This window comes from Acanthopagrus latus, chromosome 21 (assembly GCF_904848185.1).
Source record: "Acanthopagrus latus isolate v.2019 chromosome 21, fAcaLat1.1, whole genome shotgun sequence".
Classification (NCBI taxonomy): Eukaryota; Metazoa; Chordata; class Actinopteri; order Spariformes; family Sparidae; genus Acanthopagrus; species Acanthopagrus latus.
The window spans coordinates 27,561,541-27,576,060 of record NC_051059.1 but is presented as its reverse complement, the minus strand read 5'-3'; the positions used below and the strand labels follow the sequence as shown (position 1 = coordinate 27,576,060).

At 44.6% G+C, this 14,520-nt stretch overlaps 1 protein-coding gene across 5 annotated transcripts in view; it reads left to right on the top strand.

Annotated features, from left to right (window-relative positions):
* The window catches only part of rasal2 (RAS protein activator like 2), an 83,078-nt gene that overhangs the window by 7,136 nt on the left and 61,422 nt on the right, over nucleotides 1–14,520 (top strand). For 3 of the 5 annotated variants that reach the window (XR_005072024.1, XR_005072025.1, XM_037082943.1), the window contains exon 1: nucleotides 4,582–5,322. The exons of 1 other annotated variant lie outside the window; for it this stretch is intronic. Coding sequence is in view for 2 of the 4 variants with exons in the window: in XM_037082943.1 (XP_036938838.1) it covers nucleotides 4,797–5,322 (526 nt within the window). In the remaining 2 variants the exon portion in view is untranslated. Of the gene's footprint in view, nucleotides 1–4,580; nucleotides 5,323–14,520 lie in introns of those variants that run through there. One more of the 5 variants, XM_037082944.1, reaches the window with a different exon arrangement.

Here is a 14,520-nt window from a genome sequence, read left to right as displayed (position 1 = left end):
TCTCAGTTGTAATTGTAAATTGGATGAGATGATTGAAGTGTAGCCGTCCTGTAAACGCTGCTGTTGTCTGACGGAGAGCGAGTCGACGTGTTCACACCACGTTTACAACTGTTTGTTGTGCAGTGTCAGAATCACAGTGACGATCTTAACGAGCCTCACTTATGTTGTAGAAGAAAACCACAGAGCAGATTTATTGCATCAGTTAAAGAAAGGTGTGAGTGTGTGTGTGTGTGTGTGTGTGGGAGACAGACTGAGAGGGAACTGATCGCTGCCTCAGTCAGAGCTCACAAAAACCCGTTTGTACACAAAAAGCAGTGTGAATCATGTAACACAGCTCTGCTGAAGCTCTGAGTATCTTCAACAGCTGGATCAGTAAAAAGGTCTTTATTTAAGAATTTTTGGACTATTTGTTTTCAACATTCGTGGCGTACGTGGAGAAAGTAAAAGTGAGATGAGTTGATCATGCAGATAGCTGTCAGCTGCAGGTGTGTTTGGATCAGACACACTCAGGCTTCAGCTCTGTCTCCTGTAGCGCTGATGTCTTGGCAGCTTTCTGTCTCGAGCTGTTTGGAGTCCTTCATGTTCTTCACACTGACCTCTGCTCAGTTTGAACTTCCTGACTGTTTTCTGGAAGCGTCGTCTGTCCTCGGATCGGTCGCCCTCCAGCAGAGACTTGTGGGAGATTTATCCCGGATTCCTGAGGGCCGTGTCCCTCCCTCTGCTGGTATCCAGGCTGATTTATTGGTCTCTTTACGGCCGCTGGTTATTTTTAGCCGGAGGCCGCTGCTGGTTTCCGGCAGGATGGAGATGAGAAGTGGACCGAGTGGCGTCTAATGGAGCAGCAGGGCCGGGACATTTTAGGATTGAACCTCCTCCTGAGTTTGGTGGCTGTGTTCTGATGCGGCGTCCTCAGGGTTTCCACCTGATTAACTTCCTCTCTCTGCTCCTGTTTGTCTCCTCCTGTTGTTTCCTTTTAGTGCTCACAGCGATTTTCAGGAGCAGGAATGTTTGTTTCATCTCCTGTCTGGGCTTAATGCCAGGAAATGATTTAGATTCCACATTTTAGTCAGAATCATCTCCCTGAACATCAGTTCTACACGTGAGTTTAAAATGTCATAGATGATCTCTAACCTGAACTGTGGGGAGGTAAAAAAGCTTCAGACGACTGGTGGCAGTATAGAGGAGCAGAGAGCGTCTCGGAAATAAAACTGTTGGACTTCCTGACTGGAACAGACTTCCAGGTGAAGCTGCAGGTGTGACGGCAGTCAGCTGATCTGAGAGCCATGATGTCTGTCGTCTGCTCTGTGTGGAGTCGATGCTTCCTGCTGCCTTCAGTCAGCATCACTCTGTCCAACATAATCCACATTCACAATATTATCCCAATAATCATCAATGTAGAAATGAGGAAACTTTTTAAATGACTGAAACAAACAAGAGTCACTTACGCCTGACATCTCGTTAGGAAAAACATATTTTTCATCACAGACAAATAGACAAAGAACCTTTAAGAAATTATAAATCATGAATAAATGATGAATACATTTTGGGATGATCCAGCCTGTCGATCTTTATCTATACACATCTGATTGACTGGTTATTGTGGAGACACAGTGTGCAAGACAAGTCAAAATAAATGACACACCAATATCGACTGTACGTCAGCTCGTTACAGTCGTTCATGAGAGGAGTCACGATTATCCCCAACATGAAACTTATAAACTCCGTCTGCTGAGGCTGATGGAGATGCAGTTAAAAGCTCCGGAAGGAGCTCGAAAAGTGGAGATAAGATTTTTGTCAAAGATTATTCCTCTGTGTGTGTGTGTGTGTGTGTGTGTGTGTGTGTGTCCTTCCCAGCTTCCTGTTTCCTGTTTCCCCTGGGTTCAGCTCATCCTCCTGTCAACAAGAGCATCTTGTTTTGTAGCTTCTGTAAATATAAAACTATTAAAAAATTGTGAGATAGAATTTACAGAATTCAATATTTGATTTATTTCTTTGCTTTGGCAGCAAAGTTGAAATGATCAGTTTTTTATTTTGAGCCTTTTCTGGAGGTCTCTGATAAACTGTGATGACTGAATGAAGCGAGTCTCCGTCCCTGCTGTGTGCCGGCAGTCGTTGGAGGAGGACTTGGCTCCGTCCACGACTCCTCGGCTTAGCCCGCCGTGTCTTAGCTCTGACCTACATGCAGCGGCGTCCTGGACACCAGCCGCTTCGTTATCCAATAATTACTGACATGTGGGTCACTCAGGGCAGCGCGTCTTTTAAAGCCTGCACTCCTTACAGGAAGGAGGAGAAGGTTTACTGGGAACATTAGAGGGTTGTTTCACACAGAGAACGTCTCTGAAGTCATTTTACAGCTTGTTTCAGATGTTCTGTATTTTATCTGCACAATAGACGGAAATGTTATTTAAAATGTTCGATATCCAGATCACAGGCGCTGCAAAGTACAAACAACATTATAATGATGTACTGTGGAGCTGCAGAGACGTCCTGGATACAGACCTCCATCACCATGTTTTTACAGTAAATTAGTATTAAGTTCTAATTATGATCATAATATCTGTCAAGATATCAAGTGTTTGTTGTTGTATTTCCTGCTGCTCTGACCTTTGACCCTCAGTTGCTGCTTACACTTGTTGAGATCTTGATATTTTATTTCCTGCGTGACTCAGTCTGACAGCCTCACATGTAAAGTGTCGTCTGAACAACAAACCTCCTCGTTTCCATACGAATCACATGAGTGAGTCCTGTGGGGATGTTTGCATCCTGCCTCCTCCTTCTCCTCCTCCTTCTCCTCCTCCTCTTTCTCCTCCTCCTCCTCCTCCTTCTCCTCCTCCTCTTTCTCCTCCTCCTCCTCCTTCTCCTCCTCCTCTTTCTCCTCCTCTTTCTCCTCCTCCTCTTTGTCCTCCTCTTTCTCCTCCTCCTGCTCCTCCTGCTGCTGCTGAGTGTTTCTCCATGTTAAACCATATGCAGTTGAATATCCGTCGCCCCTCAGGGCTCATGAAGATGAGTTTTATAACCCAACCTGTAGTTGACAAATCCAGGGGCGTCCATGTTGCCTCCCGGTGGGACAGCGCTCTGTTTCCTGCCTGAACTGAGAGGCCTCGGGCCCTGCAGAGGGAGGAGGGGTCATTCTTTAACATCTATGAATACTGATCAGGCCCCAGAGGCCTGAGAGCACCGAGTTAACCTCCTGATCCCCACTCAGCCACTGCTGTCGGTCAGCACAGACTCATGCTGTGCAACTGTGCATGTAGTTTAGGTTTTATAATAAAGCTTCAATGAAAAGCTGGAACAACGTGACACAGTATGTGATAAATCTACAGTACATCAGAGTGGAACAATGTTGGAAATCCAGAAGATTCTTCAGAGGATTTTAAGAAGTTAAAGTTCGTCATGTGATCGTATTCTGAATCTGTAGCTTTGCACCAACTCCCACAGTCTTCACCAGATTCTTTTCTTTATGTCAAGTTGCAAACAACATCAAACCACTTGGTGTTTTCAGAGCTGGGACAATATGATTATCTGTTGAATTTATACTGTCACAATACTTTGGAGCCCGATCAAAAGTAAAAACTTACCATATCAATATTTCATCCAATATACACAATTATTACAATGATCCCTCAAATGTGGTTATCAAAGACAAAATACGTGAGCGGCAGAATACTGCACTGTTTAACTTTATACTTTAACTTTTCAACTATAGATCACCTGAGCATCGTTGACCAACCGATATATTTCAGGGTCCACAGATGCGGCTTTCTCTGGGCTGATATTGATCCTAATTATTAGAAATCAAGGAGATTGATAACTGATATTTGCAGTGAAAATGAACATTTTGGTTTCAAAATTTTGAACACCCAGTGATGGAATGTAACTAAGTACAGTTTCCAGGTGCTGTGTGTGCTGAGTGTTTTCTGCTGCTTTATATTTCGTCTCCGCCACATTTATTTCATACATTTAGTTACTTTACAGATTAGTTTTTGATTATAAGCCACAAATTGTGACGTTTTACCAAAAAGGTGTGTGTCGTGTGGACGTGCTGCACCGCAATCAAATCTGTTTATTTTATCTGCAATGTGACAGAAACGACTCACAGACCCACAAACCACAATCTGATAATCAGTCTTTCTATAGATATTTATCTGTCGGCTCTAGATTTCTGTTGGCTCCAGAGAGTTTTTATCATGAGCCACATGTCCAAGAACTATTCCTTGATGGTTGACATGAGTTATTAGCTTATTTGAAACTGAACTAAGACTGCAGTACCTCTATATTTACTGTCTGTTACGTAGAACGTAAAGCTTGAATATGATAAAGTAATGAAGATGAATTAAAAACAAGCCGGACAATCAGGCTTTCTTCAATCAAGAATCCAGATGGATCCAGGAAACACAGACTGTAAGCTAATAAGGACAAACAACTGACTGACACACTGAAGTGAGTGCAGTTTCAGTTTCACTGGGGAAACCACAGTCTGCTGCTTCGGGGTTTGGTGAACCCTGATTGGCCGAGCTTTAAAGAAACTTCTTCTTCATCTGACGTCTCACTTCCTCCCAGGAAGACAGTCGCCAGCCTGTTGAGAAAGAGCGAGACAGAAGCTCTAACTCGCCGTCGACATGAAGACAAACTTGACCTGACGACGCCACGGCGCTCGCACTCTCAACAGAAATGTCTTCTTAAGGTGGTATGTTCGCGTTGGAGCACAGCTGTCAGCAAACCAGCTGTTTCGGCCATTTTGGAGGCCTCCGTCTGCTTGCTGTTGCTGCCTGGAGGAAGTCGGTGTGTGCTGGACCATGAATGGAGGTAGAACTCCCCCCGAGGGCTGCGAGAGTCCGGTCCAGGGTCCCTGTCAGGCCTCGCACCGCTGGCACCATTACAGGAAGTCTTGGCAGAGATCCGACATCCAGCCCGCTTCTGAGCAGCCATTGGACAGATACAAGTGGAGGACATCTGCCTGCCTGGCACCAAGGGCAGCCAAGATGGCCGCCCCTAAGGGCAATGGACAGAACAGGGAGTCTCTTCACCGGCGGCTGCGCAGCCTCCCGAGGTTCAGCACCATCTCACATGACCGGAGTGGAGGTGAGTCCTCCACAGGTCACGAGGGCCCGGCCAGGCCCGGCACTCTGCGCAGGATTTTCCCCTACCTCAGGTCCATGTCTGAGCCCGGGACAGGCAGCGGCCCGGCGAGGACGGCAGTCAGGAAGGTTGGATCAGACGCAGCACAGCGAGCTTCCTCCATCAGCAGCTTCATCAGCTCGTTCTCTCAGAGGATCAGCAGAGTCCTCAGAGATGAACCCCAAACTGAAGAAGCAGAGTCTGGTAGGACATTTCACTTCCATCAAGGTCGTCACGACACCAGAATCTTAAACTGCGATACAATAAAGTAAAACGATCACTGATGCCTCGTTTGATACGACGGCAAAATAGATAATAGATGATTTAAAGTGCAGGTACAGGAACAGTCCCTGAACACACCAACACCTGTAATAACATCTGTGCAGTCTTGGGTTGAGAATCTGATTGTAAAATTCGACGCCATCGAATGCAGATATCGTATCATCTTAAACACTTATCCAAAAAGCATGGGAGTACCAACGTGTTGATGACCTGACCTGTTCACGTCATGTTCCATTGACATGAATGTTCTATACAAGTTGGAAACTCCCACATGACATGATCACATCACGACAAAGTTTAATCCCAGTGAGTGTTTTCCTGTGTTGGCCTGTGTGGTTTGTGAGGAACATCCTGATGTGTTGTTATCTGTGTCGCGGCCCTGCGGCGCCTCAGTCTGCTCACAGAAAGTGTTTCCTGAGGAAAACTGCCTCCGTTTGAATCTGTGTGGTTGTTAAAATGAGATGAAGTCCTGGTGCTGATTGAGAGCTCCCAATCTGCCTGCAGCTGCTCCACAAAACATTTACATTCATTTAGAGTGTGTAACGCTCAGCCAAGCAGCCCGTTTGAAGGTTAAGTTATGCTAATTGCATTTTCCACTCGAACGTGGCCTGATGTGCAGACGTAATATTTTGAGGCAGATGATAATGAATGTGTGTTTTCATGCAGAACTGACAGCCGATGCCTCCAAGAATCACTGCCTCTGTTGTACAAACGTCTCCTCTACTTTACTCTCAATTTCATTCTAATGGTTCTTTAAACATAATGAATTTATTATTGTGTCAGCCTGCGTGATCAATTTAAAGCAGATCCAGGATGCAGCAGAGATATTTCCACCTAAAGGAGACAGTTGATTATCAAACTCTGAGCCACGTTCTCCAAACTAAACAAATAATCACTTAATCGAGAAAATAATCAACAGATTAACTGACAATGGAAATAATCTTTAGTGGCAGCACTAGTTTAATCTTTATATAGTGAAAAAATCTAATGCAGACCAAACTAAGTTTTCATTTTGACTTAAATAAATCAAAATTATTAACACTCTTGTTGTGCAACAGAATATTTCACTTTTTTAGCCATTTTTTCCAGAATTAAATGTTTCTGCTAAAAACAAAAACATTTTTCTGCAAATGAAACTAGTTGTTTTTCTGTCGGAGACTAAATGTTCCCTTCATGTAGATGAGATAAACGTCATGTTACATGATGGAACGAGGAAGGTGTCGTCCTCTCTGTATTTAACTGTGGTCATCCATCATCCTGTTACCTGTCACCTCCCAGCAGCCTTGGCGTGCCGCCATCACTGGAGCATTCAGCTCTACTGTCAAATTAAAAGCAGCGACAAGGAGCGTTTGTGTAACCAAAGATGTAGGAAAGATTTAATTGAATCTCTCTCTGGGCCGGTGGTTCATGAGAGGATCTGAGCTGGGACATGAAGTTATCAAACAGCAGTCGTCCTGCTCATGTTCATCTCACGTCACTGTGATGTGTTGGTCAGTTTGGACCTGAAACTCTTCTGTGAAGCCTCATTCACGGTTCAGCAGGTGTTTTCCACCTCACAGCTCTGGGGACTCCCTGAGAGGAACCATCCACTGGGGAGTTCCCCGGGAATCCTGCACAGTTCAGCACTGTTTTTGGTTTTGGTTGTGTCCTGAGCAGCAACAAAGAGAGGAAATCAGAAAATCTCCACATTCCAGCCTCCCTCTCTGTCTGTTTACGGCTTCTTACGTCTTTTACGTCTTTGTCTCGTCTCGCTGCGTCTGATTGGTCCACATCAGTCTGCTGATGTTGGGAAATAACAAGAATCCAGAATTCACCTCAGATGCATCAAACTAAAGTAACGAGGCTGTTGTGAAGCTGTGAGGAGGAGAAAGTTCAGGTGTAGAGAGGAGAAGTCACACAGATACTCAGGAAGTGAGCCTCAACTCTGAAGTGAATACTTATTAAAATATCTGTATGAATCTTCACAATCTGGCTTTTGTTTCCTTAAACTATAAAAACATCTCACATGTTTCACTGCAAACACTTTCTCGTCTCTGCAGCTGATTTTTAGAAGCTGACGCCAGTTTGAGCAGAAACTGAAGTAAACATAGAGCCCAGGCCCAGAGCATGCTGGGTACTAAAAACCACAGAGCTCTCACTTCTCTACACACACACACACACACGCACACACACACACACACACACACACACACACACACACACACACACACACACACACAAGGGCTCATTCACCCTCCTGTTCTCACACTCTTGAGTTTCCATGAGAAAAAGAACAGCTACTGCTAATTGGAGGCTAATCAACCCTTGTGTGTGTGTGTGTGTGTGTGTGTGTGTGTGTGTGTGTGTGTGTGTGTGTGTGTGTGTGTTGGCAGGACATGTGTGGCTCTGGGCGTCCTGACAGAAACTCTGTTCATCAGAGGTGTGTGTTTGAGACTGACCCAGAGGCCTTGGCAGCTCCTGCATACTGAAGGAGGTGTGTGTGTGTGTGTGTGTGTGTGTGTGTGTGTGTGTGTGTGTGTGTGTGTGTGTGTGTGTTTCTTTTGTATGTAAATCGTCCCTTTCATAATAAAAGCTCACACAGTAACAAAGCAGCTCCTCTGAGCTCATTAACCTTTCAGAGCTCTGGCCGGCGGCGGCGGTGGGAAAGTGGAGGCTTCCCCCCGTCGGCCATGTTGGCCACATGAATGCAGATAAATCTGAAAACATGTTGTTTTGTTTCAGTTTTGGCGTCGACCCAAAGAGCGGACTCATTTGAATGTCAGTCCTCTGTTTTAATGTCCGTGTTTATGGGCTTTTACAACACTGGGCTCATACAGGAAGTACAGCTCTAGATTTAGACTTTTATGGAAAATGATTTGAATAGTTAAAGTTTTGAGCTCCACCTCACTCACTCACACGGCAGCAGAACCACTTTTATTCTTGCATTGTTCTGGTAGCTTTTGGTTCTTCAGTATTGGCTTCATTGTTCAGCTCTGGATTTGTTGTTCTGGTGTCATCCTCCTGTAAATAACTTTATATGAATGTTTATATGGAGTCACAGTGTCAGCGCTCCAGCTGTGTTTCTTATTTACTGTGGTGGTCAGTTTTCATTGTTTAAGCTGCGTTAGCCGTTAGCAGCTGGTTGGATTCACCTGCGTCCTATTGAGGAAGGTGTTAACGTAAAGATGTGAAGTTGATGTATCAGCAGGTTTATGGAGCGTTATCCTCGGTGGAGATCAGACACATGGACTCAGGCTCAAGGTTCATGTGATCAGTCAGCTTATATAGATCAATATGAGTTATGGGGTGATACAGTTTTCCTCCATTTGGTTCTGTGGTGTCACAACAGGACAGTCACGAGCAGATGGAGCGTTGAACTGATAGTTGTTGCTGTTGCTCTGTGGGTGAAGACAAACCTCCGTCAGTCCTTCAGCGTGTCGTCTGTCCACCGCTGCTCTCGTCAGGCTGATAGGAGGTGACACCGATGTTCACCTTTGACCCCTGAGGACCGCCCCCTCCTCGCCCCCTGCATGCAGGCTGCTGTCATGATTGACACTTGAGAGAGAGAGAATGTGCTTTGTAGATGCAAATACAGAGACTCTTGCTGAAGTCAGCGTATTTAAATATTAATCGTGTCACTGCCGCTGCTCCAGGCTGAACAACAGAGGAGCCGCCATGATGGAAGACACTGAAAATACAAGGAACATAAATCAGAGCTGATATTCTGCCAGATGATTTAAATTAAGATTCAACTCGGAGCTCTGTGATCGATATGAGGCCGTATCAACACAATCAGCCACTGAAGGAGCTGCCACAACTTCCTCTTTTGTATGAGTTTGGGAAAACAAAGAATACAATCCAACAAATATAAAATTGCCAAATATTTTGATAATCGATTATATTTTGAGTTATTTTTCAAGTAAGAATGTCAAACAGTAGCTGCGTTATTTGTCATGTGTGACAGTGAATGAATGTTTTTGGATGTTGTCTGAACAAAGAAGCAATTTAAGCTCTGTTTACATTTTATAGATTAACTGATGAATGAAATAATCCTAAAACAATCTACAGATTCTTTGATATTGTAAGTAATGGTTAGTTGCAGCGCTCAGAAAACTGGCTCAGCATCAGAGCTGCAACTATTAGTTGTTTTGTGTGTGTGTGTGTGTGTGTGTGTGTGTGTGTGTGTGTGTGTCTCCTCCATCAGAGTGTTGCTGAGGATCTCCAGCTGACTTCATGACTTCAGATAATGAACCCATGACGTCGGCAGCAGATCAGAGCTGAAGTGTTGTGTGTTTCCAGAGCAGTGTTGATGTCTGAGTCCTTCGCTCTCTGTCAGCTGCTGCAGGAAACCACTCGTTCATTCTCTGCGGCTGCTGCTCGCACTTTATATTCTTATCTGTCCACGTTTCTCAGAACGTAGCCGTCACTAACTAACAAGAGATGAAACTCTACAGAGCGGCTCAGATTTTCATTTAGTCTTTAAATCAGATCTGTTTCTGGTGGAATTATAGACAATAACACTTAAAGGAGCAGTTCACCCAGAAATGTAAACTCACTTATCCTCTAAGTCCTCTTCTCCTTCCTAATCCCCACCTATTACAGATTTATCAAGCATGTAATTGGGAGTATGATTTGAAAATAATAATAAATAGTCAAGTGACGTCTTTAGATGTTTTGTTTCGTCCAGCCTAGAGAAGATAGAAGATTACAGATTTAGTTTACTGTCAAATCCGTTTGACACAAGAATGAAATTATTAATAATAGTTAATAAAGATCTGAACTTGATCCATATAACATGTTTTGAAAACAGTCACACAGTGTTTTACAAGATTACATAAGGAAGGAAAGCAGGTTAACACAGTAAATGTATGAGACAAAAGAGAGAATACAATAATCAAATAATTTAATGTTAACTATAACAAGGTTTTTATATGAAACAAAATGTCACATCAAATAAACCCAGATGATTTTAGCATCTGTTTGTGTCTCCTAACATTTAAAATAAGACTCTTGTTTTGGTGTTTTGTCATGTTGTAGCAGGTCGCTGCCCCTCGTCAGCTGTGAAATGAAGTTTTGACAAGTATTAAAGAGCTGATCACATGAAACGAAGCTCCGATGATAAACGTGTTGACAGATTGTTTCCCAGCAGATCCTCTGAACAGACGCTTCGCTCTTCACAGCTCCTCTTTGTTTTTCTCAGCTTGAATGGAGCGCTTTGATAAAAACAGTGTTTTTCTGTTAATTACTGTAATTTCCTCCTCATTTAACACCTCAGTCGGAGCTGGTGATCGAGGCTCCACTGGGTTTAAATCCCTCTCACAGACACAGTTTGAAGATTTGTTTTACTTTGTAGAGGAATAATTTAAACCACTCAGGTGTCCAACAAAATTGTCTTTGTGGAAATTCAAGCTTCTCAAACGTTGTATTGAAGGTGATGATTGGATTTGGCCGATGGTCAGGGGTGTCGGGGTGAGTGTAAAAAACAAACACCGCTTTATCATATCAACAGTTTGTTTACCTGCAGTCCTCTGGTTGGTCTTTGTCAACCATGAACACAGACCACCTCCACCTGCTGGTTTGGAGAGGTATTACACTGAACGTACGAGCTAGCTGGATGTCGGCCGTGGTGCGTTCAAGTGCAGCTTTTCTTTGGCTGAGACGTGAGGCGACGCAACAGTCGGCCTCCATCGCTGCAAGTTCTTTTGATGGTTGGTGTATCTGGACCATTAGAGCCTCAATCAAAGATGGAAAACTCTCCTAAAAACCCTTTTAATGGACAAACAAGTGTCAGAAGACGTAGTCAGAGTGTTTGATCTGCAGTTTTCTCTTCACTTCCTGTCAGTTTGAACCATCTGCTGCTTTCTAAGAGAATCCAGGTACTTTACTGATGGAAACAAAGAAGTTTTCTCATGTTAGAGTGTGTGTGTGTGTGTGTGTGTGTGTGTGTGTGTGTGTGTGTGTGTGTGTGTATCTGCAGTCTGGGTCAGTCTCAGCGACACACCCCTCTCTGTTCTCACTGTGGTTTAACCCCCCCTCCCCTTCCTGTTGAATGGTCCCATCTTGATAAAGCTGTGATGTGATGTCACCTCGCTGTGATTGGAGGAAACCTGCTGTATTTACTGGTTGCTGTGGAGACCCGACCTGCCAGCAGGGAGTATACAGGTCGACAGACAAAGCAGCCTCTGTTGGCCTGTGTGTGTGTGTGTGTGTGTGAGAACCTGTCAGACTGTTAACCTGTTGGGACTGAAGATGTTTTTTTTCTCAGGTTGACCCAGAAAACCTGGAAACTGAAGTTGTGTGATAACGTAGTTCAGTCCTAGAACACCTTGAAAATTGTCCTGGAAAATAATCCCTCAGTGTGATTAGTTCTTAAGTGTTCTCAAGAATTAATCCAAGAGAAAAACTGTTTGACCACCTCCTCTTCATCTTCCTCATCATCATGGCTGTTGGTTTACTGACAGGTGCTGTAAGTGTTGCTGATGTGATGATGAGTCCTGGTGTCTTCTGGGTTTTCTCCACGTTTCTATTTCAGAGACACGTCTGTGAATCCATGAGGCTGCTCACACTAACATCTGTCCCGAGTGACCACCTGTGATCAGACACCTGTGATCAGACACCTGTGATCAGACATCACCTCCCTGCTCTCAGACAAACCCGTCCATCACTGAGACACACACACACCATGTTTCTGCTCAAACACAGAAACACGTTCATGTAGAACATTTGCTGATAGACGGAGTTTCACAGAGTTGATAAAGTTCACACCTGTGATCAGAGCAGCTCTGAGCAGCCACCAGCGCTGGTGATATCGAGGTGCCCATGAGCAAGGCACTGCACCTGCAAAGACAACATGTTATAACTGCTGAGTAAAGTGTGTGTGTGTGGGTGTGAAGAGAAACTCGACTCTGGCCAAACCTCCAGTGGGAATGTCTGATAGCTGGGGAGAGTCCACCACCTGTCTCACACACTCACACACACACACACACTCACACACACACACACACACACACACACACACACACACTCAGCTCCTCTGAATGCTTGTCATGCTTCTGAAGCTACACACACTCTTGCCTCTTGTTTATGTTGTATGTTGACTCTCAGGGTTATCTGTCCTTAAAGAAACAGTCAGACGACGACGATGATGATGATGATGATGATGATGATGATGATGATGATGATGATGATGATGATGATGATGACGACGACTGTGTGTACATATAAAGACATCCGCTCTGTGTTTCGGTGTGTCTGCAGGAAACATTGACAAACCTGTGATATCAGCTGGTGAACAACATGAACAGTTTGAGACAAACACTGTTGTTACACTTCGCACCTCACCTGGAGTCATGTGTTTCCTGCTGTGGTCCAGTTTGTGTCGAGGTGAAAGCACCAACTCTGCAGTTAAAACAGGCTCGGTCAGAAACTGTGAAGTGAAAGCATCAGTTAGCCTGAAGCGAAGATGTCCTGCATTGTGTTTATCTTGTTCCTGAATGCAGTACTTAAGTAAATGTACTAATTACTTTCCGCGAGTGTCTGCGGTCTCTGTGAAAGTGCCACAGTCTGTCTTTAAAGGCATATAGATATTCTGGATCGTGGACTTTGTTCTCATCTGTAGAAGTTGTGAACTGAAATGATTGTGAAAGTTTCAACAATGTTCAATTAGAGAAACTCACACATGGACCAGGTTAACGGTGCGTTTCATTTGCTCGCCCACGAGGCGAGAATGAAACTTTAAATGCAACCTCGTCTGTAAACAATTATGAGTCACATCAGACAACAACTCCCATGATCCCACACTTCGTACATCTTGTTTTGTTCTGTTTGAGAGAGACCTAGTGGCAGAAATGATGTGTTGTGTGTTTGAGTGAATTATATTTCTGTATTTCTGTATCTGATATTAAAGGGACAGTACGTCTATGTCAGTCAGACAGAAACACACAGCAGCTGTAAACAATATAAAGCAGCAGAAGGCAGAAAGTTCCGGCTGCGTGTCTGGATCCTTTTCCCTCTCCGGCCGTGTTGCGGTCCGGTCTGGTTGTGTTGTGGCGCTGTGACGTGCAGCTCTGACCTTTCACCAGCCGCCTGGACAAATATAGAAGCTTAATCCATCCGCCTGTGCAGGCAGGGAGGCAGCAGGGAGGACTTCCTGTGGACCGCCGTCTCCCTTTGATTCATCTCACACAATAAAACTGCAGCTTAGTTTTAAAAAGGAGACGCAGCAGTTTATTGGCCCGTCTAAGTCTTCAGTGATGCTCCTTTAAAAGTAAATCAAATCCAAGCAAAGCTGACGTTGGTGTCTGTTTAAATGGCTGGTTTCTAAAGGAAGTTCTGCACTGAATTGCAGCTTGTATGGGTTTTTCTTTAAGCAGAACCTCATGCAGTCCTCTTCGTGCTGAGTTCTGTTTGGATTGCGTGACGTTGGACTGAAGCGGGACGTTGGTTCAGGGAGGTACGAGGTGTTATGTAAGGCCAGCAGCCGGCAGCCTGCCTCTCCTTCCTGGCTTTGTTCGGCTCTGCTCATCTGTCGGCTCGGAGGCGTCCACATGTCTCGTCAGCGGCAGCCGACCTCGGATCTGCTAATTAGCCGAGCTCGAGTCCCTCCACAGCGCTCGGAGACAGAACAGACAAACTGGCCAATTAGTGTTCGTCTCCTGCTCTTTGGTCGATGCTCCTTCACTCAGCAGCTCTGAACAGGAGCAGGTGCGACTCCCTCAGATCTCTCGGGGGTCTCTGGCCCGAGCTCTGACGTGGATGATTTAGTATGCAGCCAGAAATAGGCTGCTGAAAGTGTAGCTCCTCAGCTCCTCAGCTGCTTTCTGCACAAACACTCGTTCTTCTTCAGCTCTGCTGCACTCGATTCATGAGGCTGTAATTCATCAGCAGACCTGCACATTATTCTTCAGCTCCTGCTGGGGATGAACCAGACTCTGTGAACACACAAGGCTTCCTGTAACCCACTTGTTTCTTATCATTTTAGCTTCTGCACTTTGCTTTCAGAGTTGAGTTTTCAGCTCTTCAAACTGAGAGATGTCTTTCAGTTCAGATTGTTTGTGTTGTTCAGACCTGATGATGTCGCAAGAATCACAGCAGAAAATATAGAAGTTGTAAAAAAGGAGCAGTTCACAAAAAAGTAAACCT